We start from the raw sequence: 19,370 nt of genomic DNA on the forward strand, positions 1-19,370 counted from the left end.
TTCGCCTTTAAAAATTATAGTTTTGTATCATTAGGTAGAATTAATTTTCTAATGATTACACATCATTAACATGGAAGGATTGCACCATGTGCAATCCTTCCATGAGGAAAAAGTAAGTTACCCAGGGAAGACTCATTTTATTTAAATCAATAACAAATACATTTTTTTTTTAACTAATGCCACATTAGACTGGCAAAATGCTCTAATTGTTATCAATCTATGTTAAAAAAAGGTTTACAATTAAACAAATATATCAATGCAAAAATGATTTATTTACAATAGTATAAACATGTAAGTACAACAACAGAAATAAATCTTGCCCCTAAAGTAAAAAATTATGTTGATAAATTATAAGTTGTTCATGTACTAGTATATTTAAGTTTTTAGTTCCTGATTGCAACTTACAATTTTGAAGATTGACAGGTTCAGTAACTTTGAATAAGATTTTATTTTTTAGAAATACAATGAGATTGTGTAATTACATCATTCTCAAATTGTGTATGCACAAGCTGGTAACATGTCTGCAGGTAACCAAATAAAATAGATAACAATCATCTTTTCACTAAATTAAGACATCTTTCAAATAAAAAAATAATTTAGAAAAGCCTTTAAAGAAATTTGTCTTGTTCATCTTAAAAAAAAATTAATGAAGCTTTCTACCTTATTACAGCAGTTTTAGTGGAAATTTAGTTTTATGCGAATGAATAAAAGGTTCTTATTTTATTTAAAAAAAACATAGCACACATTTTTTTTTCATTTAGTTCGGAATTTTTATATTTATGTATTCATTTATTTATTTATATGAGGCTATACTGTCCATACATTCCACAAGCCCAATTGTACAGTGTTTAGAAATTTTCTTTACAACTTGCTCTGGTGTAAAACTGTACCCCAAGTGATTTACAGAAAGCTTTCATTGAACAAAAAATTCAGTTTTATTTGATACATGAAGGCTGTATGTAGCATGTATATTGTAATATCACAGATTTTTTTTTTTAGTAAACAGTAGGTCTCGTGAATTCACAAAAGAAAGAAAGCCATGATGAAGAAACAATACCTATTTAATTTCAGTAAAGGATATCTAAATTCCACTATAGTTAATGGCTTTATAACTTCCAAGTAAAACAGAAAAAATGCTAAATTATTAAAATGTATATTCATAAACTCTACCATTTGGTGTAGTTTTTTTTTTAATTTGATAATTTTATTTTATTTTTCATCTCAGTCAATGGGTAAGCAAAGAAACATCATATTACAGTATACATTTTAATTATTAAAAATATTTTTTAAATATATTTTTAATAATTGCATTATTATAAAACATTTATAATAAAACTTGCACTTCATTGTATAAAGAAAAATTAATAACAGACACCCAGCTAATATCTCAGAAAAAATTATTTTCAAAGAAGTTAATAGATTAATCATGAAGTTTGTTTGTCTGCTATCTTCTTTTGTTACTAATTAGTTGACATCAATATACAAGCACCACTAATTAACTTATAATACAGTTACTTTTTTAAAAATATATATTTATTTAATACTATACTTTTTTTATATTTTAGAAACATAGAGAGCTTAATGTAGTAACAAAAAATGTATAATTGAGTGATGTCTAGACAAGTATCTTTCATTAGCTTACATTTCAGTATTCACATTTACTTACTACTGTTTTATTTCATATATAAAAAAAGTAGAGAGCTTAAAATAATTTTAAAAAACCATTTATACAATAATTATAATAAAATAAAATATTTATACAATAATTTTTTTAACTAATAAAATAATATAATAAATAATTTATAAAAAGAACAATAAACAAAACAATCAAAAATAAAATAATATAGAAAATGTTCAATATAACATTAAAACTATGAGAGATATTCTAAAACTAACTATTGAAAGTATAACAACTCAATATACAACAATTTTTAATTTAATACCAAGGTCACAAGTTAATCACTGCAACATGTCATTTACACAAACTGTAAAATATAAGGTGGTAATTAGATTTTTATGAACAGGTCACAGTGCTAAGATTCATTTATGAATTACTACCTTGATTAGAGAACAAGTCAATATACACGATGGTTAACTAATAAACAAAACAAAAAATTAAGAAGGCACTATCACAGTGAAAAAAGATGGCTATAGCAGACTACAACAGAATTTAGCAGATAGAATTCATGGAACCTGGGACTTAGTTACATCAGAAATTCGTGAAACACTGAAGAGGCTTTAAGGTCAATCCAAAAAAAAATGAAATGAAATGCTCATAACGGCATAGGAGTTCTGAATAAAAGTGCAGGCCTACCAAAACAGCTGTTTATTTCAGCCTATCATCTTGCCAACTGCCAGGATTTGGTGCTGAAAGATTATTAATTCATTACTAAGATGAAAGTCTGGTTGACAACTAGCATTCTGAAACTTATGAATGCTTGATGAAGTACACTGGCAACAGCCAACTAATACATAGATATGAATATATAAATAGTACATAGATATGAGTTAACTAGTGCGTATAATTAAACCTTTTTTAATATTTTTGGTTGTTTTTATATGGGCCAATAATTAAATTTTAGAATACTCTTTAAAATAATACACATTATCTTTAAAAGTATTGTAAATCAATTAAGTTAATATAAAATTGTAAATCATCAAAGAAAGAATTTAAAAATTATTTCCTTATTAAAACTAAATATATAAATTTATTTTCTATATAATGAAAAACAAATACATTAATTACAAAAATATAATTTTCACTAAATTTGTCATTTCTTTAATATATATTTCATGCACTTTCATCCTAAAATGAATAAACAGAAAACTGTTTAATTAAGCATTTTGTGGAATGAGAGTGACCTGTACATGTACATGGGGAAAGACCAATCACTCAAAAAAAAAAAGAGAAAGCACTATTAGTTAAACTCTGCTGCAAATTCCACCTGTAACCAAGATTTAAATCTATTAGAAGTACGAGGGCTATTCAGAAAGTAAGGAACGTTTCCACCTGACGCCGCCAATCGCGTATATATTGGTGTGCTCGTGCTCAGCACCTCAGTCAGCGTCCAGCCGTGACAACGGGAACATCTCCGAACTGCCTGTTTTTTATATGCAAATTTGAAATGTGTGCTGCAATCAAAAATCCCGCCAGTTGTGAGGTGTAGTCTGTGATTTGTTTTTTGTTGGCAAAAAACTTAAAACCAATAGAAATTCATCGGGAACTGTGTGAAGTGTACGGGAACAATGTAACGAGTGAAAGTTCTGTCAGGAAGTGATGCATTCAGTTTAAAAATGGTCGAACAAACGTTCACAATAAAGAGAAGAGTGGACGTCCGAGCATTGTGACTGATGATCTGGTCTCCAAAGTTGAGGAAAAGATTAGTGAAAACCGCCGTTTCACAATAACTGAGTTTTCTCTATGTTTAGTTGAGGGTTTAACCTAGAAAAGAGAACAGAGAATAGGTTTTAAATCTATGTTCTAAGTTTTTAAAAAAAAATCACTTACATTATTTGGTTCAAGTACATATAAAACTTCAACTGACTCCACAAAATGAATAATTCTTCTACCTAGTTACATAACTGCATTAGTACAAAATATTTAAAAAACTTATCATGAATTGTAATTAGTTAAATAATTGTGTATTTACAAATACAAATGAAATAAATAATTATATATATATAACTTTTTCTAAAAACAAAAATGTTATAACAAATATAAAAAAATATTAAACTATAAATTTAAATGCAACAATTTATTTTAAGTGCTCTGAAATGCGTTAAAGCCATCACATAAAAGTTGTTTAATTTATTATATTATTACAGAATATTAGTACCTTTTCAAAAAAAAATTTGATAAATTATAAACTAAATCAAATAATTATTTATACACAGAATGAAGATAGGTTTATTTTTTGGTTAATGAAATCACACAGAAGCTTTGAAGCTTGTACATGGAATTTTGCACCATATAAAAAATGCCATGCCTGATCGGGATTTGAATCCTCCAAATGAAAGGCCAAGACTCTGCCACAGAGATCAGCAACATTAAAAGATTTATTTCAAATTAAAAATGTAACTTATATCTGTGTGATGGCAGTTATGTTTTATAGAAATTTATGTTTCACAGATCAAAAGTTTAATTCACTTGGACTGAAAGTACTTCTCTTTTATTAAAAATTACTTTTTTGGTTTGGTATCAGTGGTATGATATAATTATTTGCAGCTTGTTAAGCATTTACTGATAAGTCACCAAATGTAACAAAGGCATCACAGCCACTATGGGACCCTTTAAGTGACTCACCAATCTACCAAAATACCTCTTAATCACACTTGCCCATTGGTTACTGCCTACTCATCCCTGTAGATGAAATTAAAGTATCATATTACATATATTCAGGGATAGAATAAAGATAGGGTGGATAGATTATGACATATTTCAGGGATCAAATAAGAGGATAATCTATTCACAGAACTAACAAGTCCTTAGGAGAGCAGAATAATATGAATTAGTTTGTTATGAGGATTACATTCCATTAGTTATAGTCAAGTGTGGAACAATGGTGGATACAAGTTCATTCACTGTCGAAGAACGTTTGTTAGCTTAAGTGTGGGTCCACAAACGTTCTAAAATATTGGAAAACATTATGAATGACTTCTTTGTGTGTTTTGGGAAATCGTCACCATCAAAATGTTACTAACATGGGAGAAGGCATTTGCAACAGGAAGTGTTCTTAATGCGCCACGCAGTGGGAGGCTGAGCCAAGATGTGTGCTGCTGTGGAGGCATCAATTCAATGATAACCGGTGAAATCAACCCACAAATATTCTACAGAGTTAGGCATTCCAGGATCAATAATGCAAGACCTTAACGGAAGGTCTTGAAAGTTAAATGTTTTCATTCAGCCACAGTTAATAAGTTGAGTGACAATAACCTTGAGCGATGTTTTTATGATATCAGTTATTGCTTGAACGCTTTCCAAGACCAAACCATAAAAAGAACATCATACTCTCAGACAACTGTGTGATTTATTGAAGCTCTTGTAACCAAAATGCTTTTTTCTGGCCAAAAGACACATCCTCACTTTTTTTTAGGAAATTAAAAACACCATCTACCTCATATTAAAAACTTTGTTGGGATGATAACTGAACATCTCCTTGGTACTTATTTTTATAATGATGCAATTAATCAAAACAGTTATCCGAGAATGATTGTCGAGTGGTTGCTTCCAGAATTAACAGCAAAACAAATTTCTGACATCTTTACATTTTAGCAAGATGGTGCTCCAGCACATTTTGCTTTGAATGTCTGCAGAAGCCTCAATGAAATTTTTCCGATTCACTGATTGGATGTGGATCAGAGTAGTTCCTGGCTCCAAAGAAAAGATCCAAAAATGCGGATATGTCAACAATGAGCACCTCAAGACACTGTTTGCTCAGCATTTGAAATGATCACCCCTGATATGGTGTTGTGGATGAAGGCATGACAATGTATATTTCTAAGATAAATTTATAAAATTGTCAACATATATTACATTAAATTTATAATACAAGGTATAAATATAAACCATTTTACTTAATATGTCAAATAAACAACTATAATACTGAAGATGGAAATCTTGATCTTCTTTCAAATCTACTATTGTCTCTTACATGAAAATGAATGAAGACCAAGATACATAGAACGTACTCGTCAGGTGATTTCTTAGAACTCGGATGAACATAGACTCCACCCTCAATAAGTAGCACTACAAAGTAATTTCCAATAAAAAAAACATGCTACTAAAGCAACATAAAATTTTCACAGACCTTTGAGGAAAAGGAAAAATGTTTCATATAACAGCTACTTCTATAACCAGTTAACTAATACTACAGAATTAATTCTCAACTGAAAAGTTTAAGTAATAATGTTCAATGAATTCATGTAAACATACCATACAATTTTTTAATATACTCTGAAGAAAATAAGAGAGAATTAGATTTAATAAAGAAATAAAAAAATAAAAAATAATGTTAAGTAAAAAAAAGAAAGAAAAAGGCTGCAGCTAAACCCTCACAATGCAGACGTTTTTTACTAAGCTTTTGAGGGAGGAAGTTGAATATATTCAAGTAATCTAAAAAGGAGTAAATCAAATTTATAATATTGCAATCTCTTTGTTGTTACATAGGATTAGTTAATACGACTTTATATTATATAGCATTTTCTTCAGATAAGTATGTTCACACATTAATTTTTTGTTCAATTTTTTGCTTTGTTCATTATATTGTATTTATGTGCTCTAATATAACAGAACATTACTATATTTTAAATATATTACTAATCAATTAGTGAACATAAAATATTTTTTTATTTTTTCAATAAGATAGTTCCTCAATTACTAATTAAGAATTTATTTGGTGTGTAATTTTGAAGCTCTCATAGTAAGTTTTTTTATTGCAGATAACCTTAAAAAACAGAATTGAAAATATTTACTTATTTTATTCTAATATGAATTACTAGTATAATTAATATAGCTAAATTAAAATCTTTATTTGCCTTTTTTACAGCAGTAAAAATCAGCATCTCATAATGAATAACAAAAAAGAATTAGTGGAAGGTGTTCAGGAAAACTTAAGTTCTGCATTCCATATACCTAAAGAGTTAAAGAGCATTACAAACATAACAACTATTCTATCCACAAAAGGTTACGGATAGAATAAAGAAATAGATGTAATCTGCTGTAAAATAAATTTTTCAAACAATCTGAATGAAACAGATGTTATTAAATGATTCTTCAGAGATCATAACCATTTTGGTATTTTCAAAATGATACACAATACAATTTTCAGAATTAGAATGAGCCATACAATATATACAATATTTGTTAAATTAAATCAGTTAATCGCATCAGTCTGTAGCAAAGAAAATAAATATAACCTTCCTTGCCAGAATTATAAGGTAAAAATAACTCTACTTAATAAAACAAATAACAGAATACCATCACATTAAAATAATTATTTGCATTTAAATTATTGTTTAATATATTTTAGTTCATTAAAAGGAAATAAAGTACATAATCTTGTTGTTACTATACATTCTACATTATAAAATATGAGCAGTCTTTACAGAGGAATGATTAGCTCTGTTCAGTCAATGTAAAAATAATCTCAAAAATTTTTTAAATTAAATAACAATTCTTTTACATGTTTAACCATATAGATTCTAGTATTTTTCTTTCACTTTATAACAGTTATACATTACAAAAATTAACACTTAAAATCTATTTTATAGGTTTAAATACTATATATACAATAATTATTCTGTATATTTCTGATATAAATGTTATATTGTACAAATATCTCAATAAAGTATTCTTTCCAATGAGTATTGAAGAGGTTTATATACATAATCAGTAAAAAATAAATAAATACTATGAAATATAATAGGTACAACTGCATTTATTATTATTTGTGTATAATAAAATCCCATGTATCTTTCCAACGTAATTTTAATACATCATTTGCAGTAAGAGAGACAGTTCCATAGCTGAGTACAGAGAATTTTTGAAATACATATAAAACAAAAAGTACCCAACCAACTAAAATCAGTTGGAAAAACCTTCTAATCACAGACCAAACAGGAAGGTAGCTGAAACAGAAAATTAAACTAAGTTAGACAATAAGTTAAAATTGTATTTATAAATTTAATTTATAATAAAAAATAAATTCTATATCACTTAGTAACAATGATAACATCTATAGTAAGCAATGGAAACGTAAATAGTATCAGTTTGCTAAGTGCGCTGGAATCAGACAATATCAAAAAAAATCATTCACTACTTTTTTTTAACTTACTTCATTTACCTTCAACAGAACATTTTCTACACTATTAACACTGTACTGAATTTTTGATATACTATTCAGTTATATTCACATACAAAACAGTTATTTTATAAGATATAACACCAAGAAAGTTATGACAAGAATAACAATAACATTGTAGTAATTAGAATAAATAAGGCGCTGGGTTTTAATAGACAAAATATAGGACATCTTGATATAGAAACCACAAAATAAATATTCCAAGCCCTTCATTTAAGAATTTTATCTTTTATAATAAAATGTATACAAAAAGTATAATTTTGGAAAACATATACTACAGCTTTGTTATTTAATTTTGATTAAATCAGAAAATCCAATTTAAGCGATATATATATGTATATATTTCTAAAGTCAATTCTTTTAAGAATCATACTCCTATGTACTAATATACAAAGTTATATTTATTAGATCAACCTAAGTACAGAACAATAACTATTGACATAAGTGAATAACATAATTTTGGAAGTTTCTTTTTTTTTCTTTTAATAACATTATATTTAAAAATTATGTGCAGGACATAAATATTAAGAAATAAAAATTATATGGCTTTTTTTTACACCAATTTTATTTTTTAGTATTTATGACCCACTACAACTTTTAAAATTCAGTATTTTTTAAATTAAGACCTTATGATCCAATATTAGGTGTATGAATTAACATCTACCAGTAACACTGATTTCCTGACAGGTAGTTTTATTCTTTAAGACTTTGGGGGCTGGGGTCCTCATGGTCCAAGCCTCCAGAGCTTTCCTTCCTACTAAATCCTGAGCAGCTGAACACTTTACACTATACACCTGCACTATCCAAATTACAACATATACACTTATACAATTACACAACAACATCCTACATTGTTTCTTCTTACATTTATACTCAGTGATGTTGCAACACCTTATGAAATGCAACTGTAACCCAAGGTGAAAACTATTGTGCCAAAGGGTGTGTGGCTCTAGTGAGTCTTGAATAATGCCTTCTGAGCACCTGGGTGAAGCCAGTTGTATTTAGCTCTAGCTCTAGTCTTTGTACAAATGGGCTCTGCAGAAGTGGTCCTGTATTTCCACAGTACTTGTGAGACCAACATTTCTAGTCCTGATTTAAACTCTATGATGATTGGTGGTCCATCTGAAAAAACCACCAATCCAAGTCATGTGAAAAGATCTCACTCAGTACTGTCTGATGAGGATAAGAACTGTATTGAAGAGAATAGTGTAAACAGTAATGCACCCCATCCACAGTTTAAAAATGTGCAGTTCTTCAAAACAATCAGGAAGAAGGCTCTCTTCAACAGGTCTCACCTTTCCGGATAAATAAAGTGATAACTGGTTCAAATGGTTCACCAAAAAAGTCATGAAGTTAAGAGATTGATCAATACTGGTTGAGATGTTTAGTGATGAACAGAGCCGATCACTCTTGCATCTCACCAATATGAGCAGTATTAACATAAAGGCAGTATGTCACAAATCCTTAATACCAGCAAAGAAGTAATGTTTTGCCAGAACCTTTTGGTGATTGATGTTAGTGAGATTGCTGATGAACTTTGTTCCCAAGGTGTTGTAGAAATGAAATGAATTATGAAACATCAGCGTGGAATGAAGGAACCTACTCTCTCTCTTATACTGTTTAAACTTCCCATTCCACCAAAGAAAATAAGAGTAAGTTACATGTCTAATCAGGTATGAACATTAATTCCCAATCATTGGAGATGTTTCTAATGTCAAAGGTATGGTCACACAACTTCTTGCTTGAACAGTACAATATTTGCTCAATGTGGAAAAGACGGTCACAACGACTCTGACTTCCAGGCGGAAAAAGAATATGTTAAACTGTGGTTGATCACATTCAGCTCACTCACAAGATTGCCCAACTTTTAAAAAAGAGAAGGCAACTATCAAAATTTGTACCAAGCAGAAGCAATCTTTTCTGCCTGCATGAAGAGAGTATAAAAAATGCTGAACTCCCAGAATCTGGTAAAAACAGACATCTCTTTTGCAGCTGCAGCATCAAGGCAACCTTCTACAAATGCAGTTAATCGACGGTGCTAAGTAAGATGAATGAGAAGTAGGTAGTTGCAGCTAGTGAAACCAACAGTAGTGGGATCCCTCTAAAAGTTCCTTCCCCAAAGTTTTGCCTTTATGGGCCTAGTAAATTCAGCTTGCAGTAAGCAGTCTAATAAGCTCCTTGTTAAGGAAGCTCACACAAACACCCCATCTGGGTTGTTGTCTGCAACTTCCCATTTTTCAAAATCTCCCCCACCATCATCTTGAATATTGGAGGATATGATTGAGAAACCACCCAACTCCAGGGCAATGGAGGTTATTAAAATTAAACATCTTAAAAAGAAAAACCGAAATCTATAATTCTATATCTATATATATCTACAGTTACCTTCATTTATGAACATTATCCAGTGGAATGTCCATGTTCTTCATTCCCGCTTTGAAGATATTAGAGTATTGATACATGCACAAGAACCTTTCATAATGTGCTTCCAAGAAATGCACCTTCTACAAGATGCAGTAACAATCAGGAGGCTATCTCTGTGGAAGATACGGTTGTCTCATAGACAGAAGAGAGGGTTGCTGACAATAGAAAGTAGAGAGAGGGTTGCTATCTTCATGCAGAATGGAGTATCAGCTAAAGGAAATCACTAACTACCCGCATTCCTGCAGTCGCCATAAAAATTGTCCCTTTCAAATTGCACATCTGTAATCTATATTTCTCACCAAACTCAGAGTTTGATACACTGGATATACAAATTCTCCTCATCCAAATTCCATCTCTGTCATTAATATTAAGAAATACTAATGCCCACTATATTTCATGGGGCTCAACAGTCTGTTCCCCTAGAGGAAATATCATAAACAGAGTGAGACCTCTGCCGGCTGAATAATGGATCATTCACGTTTGACGACATCAATTGGTACATTATCCAATATCAACCTCTGCTTATGCTCACAGAGTTTATTCCCTCATCGTTCCTTGGTCTGTTTGTGATTACGCACAGCAGTGACCATAAACCAATTATTACTGCTTCTGGTACCAACTGTGGTGATCAACTTTCCACTTTTAACATCCTGGTACTTGAGAATGCTAGTAGATACATTACAAAAACATCAGGAAATCCAAAACATCCCTCCATTCCCTGGTGAAATGATGATAACAAAAACGACATTAGAAAATGATGGTGAGCACTGTGTAAATTTAACAATAGGCCTACAAATGAACATCTGAATTTGATTCATACGGCTAGAGTGGAATGTCATCATGTATTCATAGACACATTTTTTTATATTTTAATTATATTTTTATGGAGTACACACCATTTCATGCGCTATTCTCATGTCTACTGTGTGGAAGAAGGAGAACTTTTTATGCCATCTTACGTATTTGCAACTAACCTGGCAGAATGCTTTCATTCGAGTCCCTTTCATCATATACTAATGAATTTCAAAGGTATAAGAAACAGATGGAAATAGTACCGTTGAAAGTTGGTGTTTCGGTCGGTAAATTCCCTTTACATTCAACGAGATGTCGCAAGCTATAAAACTCACATGACACCATTCATCTCAGTATGCTCAAAAACCTTCCCAATCTGGCTGTACAACACCTATTCAGTATTTTTAATGGTTTGTTTTCTGCATAAGTCTTCCCACCCGTCTGATCAGAAGCCATTGTCGTACCAGTGTACCAGTACTTAAATCTGGTAGAGATAAAGCATGCTCCTCAGACTAATGGCCTATCTCCTTGACAAGCACTTTGTGCAAAGTGATGGCGAGAACAGTAAACTCCAGGCTTACATGGAATTTAGAGAATCATGCCCTCATATCTCCAGAACAATGCAGTTTCTTCCAAGGATGGTCTTCCATTGACCATCTGGTATTACTGGGAACAGCTATCAAAAATGCTTTTATATCAGGAGGACTTTCGACACGAGGGCTGGCGCCATGGTATTCTAAGCACTCTTAAAGAATGGTGAGTTGTGGGCAATATGCTGACTTTATTTGGGGTTTTTTATATGACCAAAGTTTCCATGTTAGTGTTGGAGATTCTGTGTCAAATAATGCCATCTTGGAGAATGGAGTGCCTCAAGGAAATGTATAAAGTGCCACCTTGTTAAATATAGCCAACAACAGTATTACTAAATGTGTGTAACCACCTGTTTCATGTTCTCTACTTATTGATGATTTTGCTGAACATATCACTGCCCACTCAGCCACAGCTGAGAGACTACTACAGAATACTATACCTCGCCTTGAGGCTTGGTCTGAGGTTTACCGGCTTCACGTTCTCACCTGAGAAAACAAAATTTTTAGTCTTTGCTCGCCTGTGAGACCCTTTTGTTATGACTCAGGGTTATTATAACCTATTTAATTTTTAAACACTCTTATAAATGCTCAGTTTTTTGTTGCTCCTGTTTAAATGTTGGAACTTTAATTTTTATTCAATATAGGACTTTTAAATTTAAGCTTCGGTCGGATTCATTTGGCTCTTTACACTTCACTTGCCTCCTTTCGGATGCATTTAGATCATATGTCACTACTACACCCTGATGATTTGTTAATTAACAAATCAAATGTGTGTTAGTTACCTCACCATCCAGTATTTAAACCATCAAGTTTAACTAATAACTTTGAGTTGTCTTTGATGGTTCAGCGAAAACCACTAACAGTTTATCCCTCAACGATACTCTTTTAGCTGGACCTGTAGTTCAACAAGATCATATTACTCAGATTCAGAATCCATAATTACATCATTACTTCTAACATGGCTAAAATGTATCATCAGATATTAGTTAAACCTAGCGATTCCAATTTACAACCTATACTCTGGCATGATTCTCTGATCAGGAGATAAAACACTATGCATTACGTACAGTAACATATGGATCGCTTGTGAACCATATTTGGCCACACAGTGTTTAATTCAAATTGCAAATGAAAATAAATTTCCACTGGCATGTAAGTCCAATACTTCCATTCCTTCAGATCAAAAACAGAACTTGCGTACTTTAGGAGTTCTACGGTATAATTTCTCAGATAAGCTACTTTTCCAAGTTACTCATACCACAGATTCTAAAAAACAAACTAAAAGAAATATTCTATCCATCATACCAGGTATATGTTATCCTTTGGGACTCATTGGTCCTACTGTTTTCTCACATAAACATTTTATGCAATCATTGTGGGAAATTAAAGTTAATTGGGTGGAAACAATACTCAATACATACTAACACAATGGCTCAATTTATACAACTAGTTGCATTTAATTGAATCCATTAAAATAAATCACTCCATAAAGCCCAATATTGACAGTAGAATTAACTCTATGCAAATACATGGATTCTCTATGTCTCCATAAAGGGCCATGGCTGTTGTATTTACATATTGAACTGTATACACTAATAATACATTTCCTCTAATTTACTTTTTTCCAAGTCAAAATTGGCACCCTTAAAACAAATTACTCTTCCAAGACTTGAACTCTATGGTGGTTTTCTACTTAATCATTTATTATTTAAGGTAATTAATGCCTTCAACATACAGTGTGACAAAATCTGTTTATACACACTTCTACAATAGTATTATATTGGTTTTCACGGACAATCATCTAATTGGAAAGTATTCGTCAGTAATAGAATTTCTGATATTAAACAAATTACCACAAATGCTAAGTGGCATTATATCAAATCCTCTGATAATCCAGCAGATATATTGTGTAGAAGTTGTTCACAAAGTAAATTAATTGACATCACTTTGATGCCATGGTCCCCAGTGGTTATCACACACTTCTGCCCATTGACAAAAACATATTAATATTACCTTTAATAACTGTAATATAAGTCTGAATGTCTAATAGAAAAACGCAAATATATTGTAACATCATTTGTAATTATTGTTGTATTTGATTACACAAAACGATTTTCATCACAACATACTTTAATTCGCAGTTTTAGTTTTGCTTATTCAGATTTATTCATAATGCCAAATCAAGACAATCATAACAAATTTCTGGTTCTTTAACTACTCAAGAACTAGACCACACTCTTACCAACTCTTATTCAACAATCATAACTCATTCATTTTAGTGACGAGACAAAGCAAACTTTTATCTCTTGATCCATTTCTGGATAAATCAGGCTTACTACATGTAGGTGGCAGACTGCAACACTATTACATTATCAAGTGAAACATCCTATTGTTTTACATCCCAATGCTAACATCACGAAACTAATCATTAATGCTGAACATGTACGACTCTTGCATGCTGGTGTTTAACTTATTTATCATTCGTTACAACAAAAATACTGGATAATAAATGGTAGGAGAGTTACTTCCTCTATCATTCGTAAATTTATAACATGCTTTCAATATATTGCAAAAACCAGAGTACAACAGCTTGGTTAACTACCACCCTCCAGAGTAATACCTTCCTGACAATTTTCTACTTGCACAATAGACTACGGCAGTCCAATTGTGATTCACCATGGCAGGTAAAGGTCTAAAACATTAAGTAAAAGCATGTACAGCATATGTCTCACCACTAAAACTATTTATTTAGAATTAGTTTCTGATCTGAATTTACAGTCATTCATTTAACAGTAATGCCATTATTGCATAAGCGTTTTCCATCACGTAATCTTTGTGTTGGGGACTTGGTATTAGTTACCAGCGAAAATTCTCCACCCATGCAATGAAAACATGAAATTGTCAACCAAGTTTATCCAGGCTCAATCTTGTAGAAGTTGTTGATTTAGAAACAGCTAATGGTCTATTAAGGAAACCTATTCGATTATGCCCTTTACCAAGCATATTTGATTACTTCAAATAACAATTTTATTTTTATAATATTTCTATAGATTGAAATATTTCATACATTTGTTTCATTTGATTGTATTTTTATAGAAATTCTGTTAACATGATTATAAATTACTTATTGTATTAATTTCATTATGATTATGTAAAACGCAAATTTCTCACTTGTATTATTACTTTGTCAATATGTTATTCTTGTTATTGTCCATTGATATAACTAAACTTATTGTTATTTTTTTAAACAATTCATTACAAATTGTACAAAAATCATATGTGTAAAAAAAATCATATAATTTATGTTATCATTCATAATAATTTAATTTATATATCATATGATTTTTGGCGACAGTATGTTAAGAATCAGGGTTATTTAAATTTTAAATACTCTTATAAATGTTCACTTTTTTGTTGCACCTATTTAAATGTTGGAATTTTAATTTTAATTCTATTAGGAGTTTTAAATTTAAAGATATCTGGCTTCAGTCAGATTTACTCGGCTTCTTTCGAATGCAGTCAGCTCCTGACAATTCAGCAGTTCTTTACACTTCACTTGGCTCTTTACAGTTCAAACAGCTCCTGTCAAATGCACTCAGCTCCTGACAAATCAGCAGCTCCACCAACATTATATAAGCAAGCGCTTCACTACATTAGTACAGTTCTGTGCCACTTCTACATCAGTTCAGTTCCAGTTCTACAATTCCGTTCATTTCACTTGTAGAAATATTTACAATTACAATGAAACAGTTATAATTAATGTTATATTTCAATCATATTCAAACAATTAATGTTATATATATATATAAGTAATATCTCAATCACAATAAAATATTTATAATAACAAGCAAGAAATCAAGACTTAAATTATTAAAAGAATCAGCACAAACTTTCAACACCTTTTATTCCACAAATCCTTTGTCAATGGAGAGCCAATTGCTACCTCTCCTTACATTAAATTTTTAGGTTTACTTTTTCAGTCATCTTACATGGAACAAACATATAAAACAGTTAAAAGCGAGATGTTTAAAAATTATGGATATACTACGAATTCTTAGCGACACGAAGTGGGGAGCAGATTGATCATGTACATTACGTTTTCATTATTCTTTAGTTCTGTCCTGTTTGGATTATGGTTGCATCGTCTACTGGATCAATGCATCCTGTAAACCACATTTTTCTTTGTCTTGCTACAGGTGTCTTTAAATCAAGCCCTGTCGCAAGCATACTTGTTGATTGTGGTGAGCCATCACCTTTGGGATAAACGGGACCAGCTGCTAGCATCTTACTCTACCCGTATTAAAGGACAACCAAATCAGCTGGATTTTAAAGCAGTCCTCCCTGCTTTAATATCCAATTTAAATTTTTACATCAAATGTTGAACATCTAATTGTGGACAATTTGACATACCTCATTCATTTAAATTTTTTGACAAAAAGCTGAATATGGTAGAAATTTAAAAAATCAGAAAATATGCAGTCCGTGAAAAAATTAAACTGGCAGAGTGAATAAATAAAGTACCATTTGTTCAGAATGAAATACTTATCTAAACACATAATTCAATAAAACTAATATTTACAGAGTTATTAATGTATAATTAAAATAGACCGTCTAAACTTGTTAACAAAACACAGTCATCAGTTTGGCATCTGTCAAGATGTCACCGATGCAATTACCTCGGCAGACATATACATCAGTGTACAAGTATTTATACAACCTACTATCACCTTCATATGGCCTCTTCCAACCACAACCACCTGCCATAACTTATAACCTCCAACTATCAAATTAAATGATTCGTGGAAGCACAATACTTGTGCCTTCCTCTAAACCGAAAGTTTCACACAAAAATTCTTCTTATAACTAACTTCAATTCAGAATACACACTCAGATCATTACTTGAATGTCTTTAAACACCAAAAATACTATCCTCATACCAAAAAACAAATGCTGATCGAACCAACAACAATTTTGTCCTACAATTCAATTTACTTAAAGTCCTCTTGATTTAATTAGAAATAAAGAAACAGATTCACAAATTTAATAAGCCTCTAATGAAAACATATTTTATCTCTTTCGGGTCCGCTTTTAGGAGCGAGATCAATGCCTACATCTTCCCACACCACAGCTCCATCACAGAGTTCTCCACACATCCATCTCATCCTAATAGTGAACATCTCAGCTAATCAGAGCTTGATGTCAAAACATTTATCTTGGCGAAGTAAGCAGCCAGGCAGGTCCCTAGCTCTCTGGGTTGCTATTCTAACTATAAACAGCATCAGACCCCTTCCTCAAAGCACAGCTAAGAATCAAAGAATGCCAGCAATTATGTTCCATTCCTTATGGTTTTCCAGTTAACTTGCAAATCAAAACCATAATTGATCCTTGTACCATAATTGCTAAATCATTAGTTATTTTGGTACGTTCAGCTTTATACCTGGAGCACATATGTAAGACATGGCACATTATTATCAATGGTCCTACACTCTGGGCACAAGCCTGAATTAATCAAACCAAATCTGACCAACGTGTCTTGAAAAGCACCATGTCCGGAAAGAAACTGTATAATAAGTCAATTGGAGAAAATCCACCTAACTACCTGCATGCTTCTCACAACAGGAAAAATACCATGCGTGTAATGGCTATCGGCTGATTCAGTCCACCTAACCTGCCATAAATTGAAACCTTGGCTATCTATTCCTTTTATGCACCCAGAAGGTAGTTGGCCTCTCTTCTTAGCATCGTAACTAATTGGCACAATATCAGTGGACTTAATATCAGAGACAAGGCTCTTGAGAGACAGTCCTATAGGCACCAATCACAGATAACAATAAGAGAAGCTGGGCTCTCAAGAAAATATTCCTGTAACATTTGTATCTCACTGGACGAGTCCAAATAGGTTCAGCTACACCCTTATATAAAATATGCATGGTTCTGAAATTAAGCCCCCAACTGGAATGATCTGCGTTCTGAACACCGAAGAAAGCAGAATAAGCCTTTTTGACACCATATTGAAAGTGCTCTTTGAATTGAAGATACTCATCAAGGATAACACCTAGATAATTCTGCAGCAGGACATGTCTAATTCGATGAGCTGCCATTAATACATGAGGTCATTGTGTAACAGCTAATCCGCCCTTGAACAACCTCATTGTTGTTTTCCCTGGGCTGAATACCATCTTATGTTGCAAACTCTACAACTTGACTATTAGGTTCTTAATTTCAACAGAAAATAATTTTTTTTTGCTTTCCATGACTTCTTTCTTTTTGCATAAAAGAAAAAAGGTAGCTAACTTTTGAGAGTTCCGACCTTAATACTGTAATTTTATCCTTCCTTTTCATCCAAAGATGTTAATGATGTTCTGGTATCATTTTTCTACCCTCCTTCAAAAAAATTGTGTTTTTGGTGGGTTGAGCTCATTGCTAGCTCTAGCACAATTTTTAGCGTACAAATCTTTATGTATGTTAAGGCCAAATGTGACTTAGCAGATTTTCTCCAGACCTTCTAGTGTTCCAAAAAATTCCTTGAGAGAACTGTGTTAGAGACATCATATCCATTAGTTGTAAATATTCCTATCTATACTGTATACTCTTGTTCTTCCAATTTTTTGGGCTGCATTTCATGGGCAAAGTTAAGTCACAAGTCCTTTTAGTTTCTAAATATTTTCAGCAATGAAGGATTTCATCATTTTTGTAACATCCTAAAAATATAATCTTAAGTAAACATCTTGGAGAGAATTTTCCTCTCAAATTCAAATGTAAAATAGGTTTTGATGAATTTTTTAACTCCAAAATGTCCATGTGCTTGAATTTGTGTGCATTTTCATTTTACAGAATTTCCAGTTAGGTGTTGGCTACACTTAAGGTACTGATTCAGGATATCAAAATAAACTCAAAAACTCACTTAAGTTTCCTTCTAACCATCATTTTTTGATTTTTTTTTCAATAAAAATGTATATCCTAAAATCAGATTGAGATACTGGAATGTGTTATATAGTTATTTAAGCAACTGACACATTGTTCTTTGAAACAACGTCTCAGAAGCACGAAAAATGCTATCTAAAGGTTGTCCACAGGGTAGTGTTTTAGAACCCCTGCTCTGGGTTGCTGGATTCTTTGATGTGGTTGACGTTACCCAGTGAATGCTGCATCATCGAATACGGGGATGATGGGTTTTGCTGGTTAAAGGAGATTCAAGGAATGAGGTTCAATTCAGGGCAGTCCAGACTTGCAAGATTAAATACAAGGCGTGTTTTTAAAGTATGGTCCGTTTTGGAATAAAAACAAAACTGAAAAATATGAACAAACTCTATTACTTATACATAAAAACTATTTTGACTTTCTATACTTTCTCATCTAGATAGCACTATAGCTTTGCTACAGTTCTAGAAGGGAAAGTATTGTAATCAGTCTAATTTGGGCATCACTGGATCTTGATGTTTTGACACCTAAAAAACCAGATGGAAATTTTCCAGATGTTAATATTTGTATGTATGCGTGCACGCATGTGTGTGTATTTGGTGTTGGCTTCTAAATCACCTACATTTCTAGAACTACTGGACCGATTTGACCAAACTTGGTCAGATTACTTCTATATATGGGGCATTGATGCCATTAAATTTTCAACTTGAAAGATCAAGTGTGTGAGACTGTAGTGCAAAGTCACCCTCAGTATCTCGAGATTTTGCCTAATTAAAGTCATAAT

The 19,370-nt window shown here is 31.7% G+C and overlaps 1 protein-coding gene across 4 annotated transcripts in view; it reads right to left on the reverse strand.

Moving 5' to 3' along the window:
• Positions 1-253: 253 nt before the first annotated feature.
• The window catches only part of rt (Protein O-mannosyltransferase rt), a 69,446-nt gene continuing 50,329 nt past the window's right edge, over positions 254-19,370 (reverse strand). For 3 of the 4 annotated variants that reach the window (XM_075356614.1, XM_075356615.1, XM_075356612.1), the window contains one exon: positions 254-7,626. In XM_075356614.1, coding sequence (XP_075212729.1) covers positions 7,443-7,626 — 184 coding nt within the window. In that variant the 3' untranslated portion in view covers positions 254-7,442. The remainder of the gene's footprint in view (positions 7,627-19,370) is intronic. The other variant, XM_075356613.1, reaches the window with a different exon arrangement.

The sequence above is a fragment of the Lycorma delicatula genome, chromosome 2, assembly GCF_047948215.1.
Source record: "Lycorma delicatula isolate Av1 chromosome 2, ASM4794821v1, whole genome shotgun sequence".
NCBI classification, from domain to species: domain Eukaryota; kingdom Metazoa; phylum Arthropoda; class Insecta; order Hemiptera; family Fulgoridae; genus Lycorma; species Lycorma delicatula.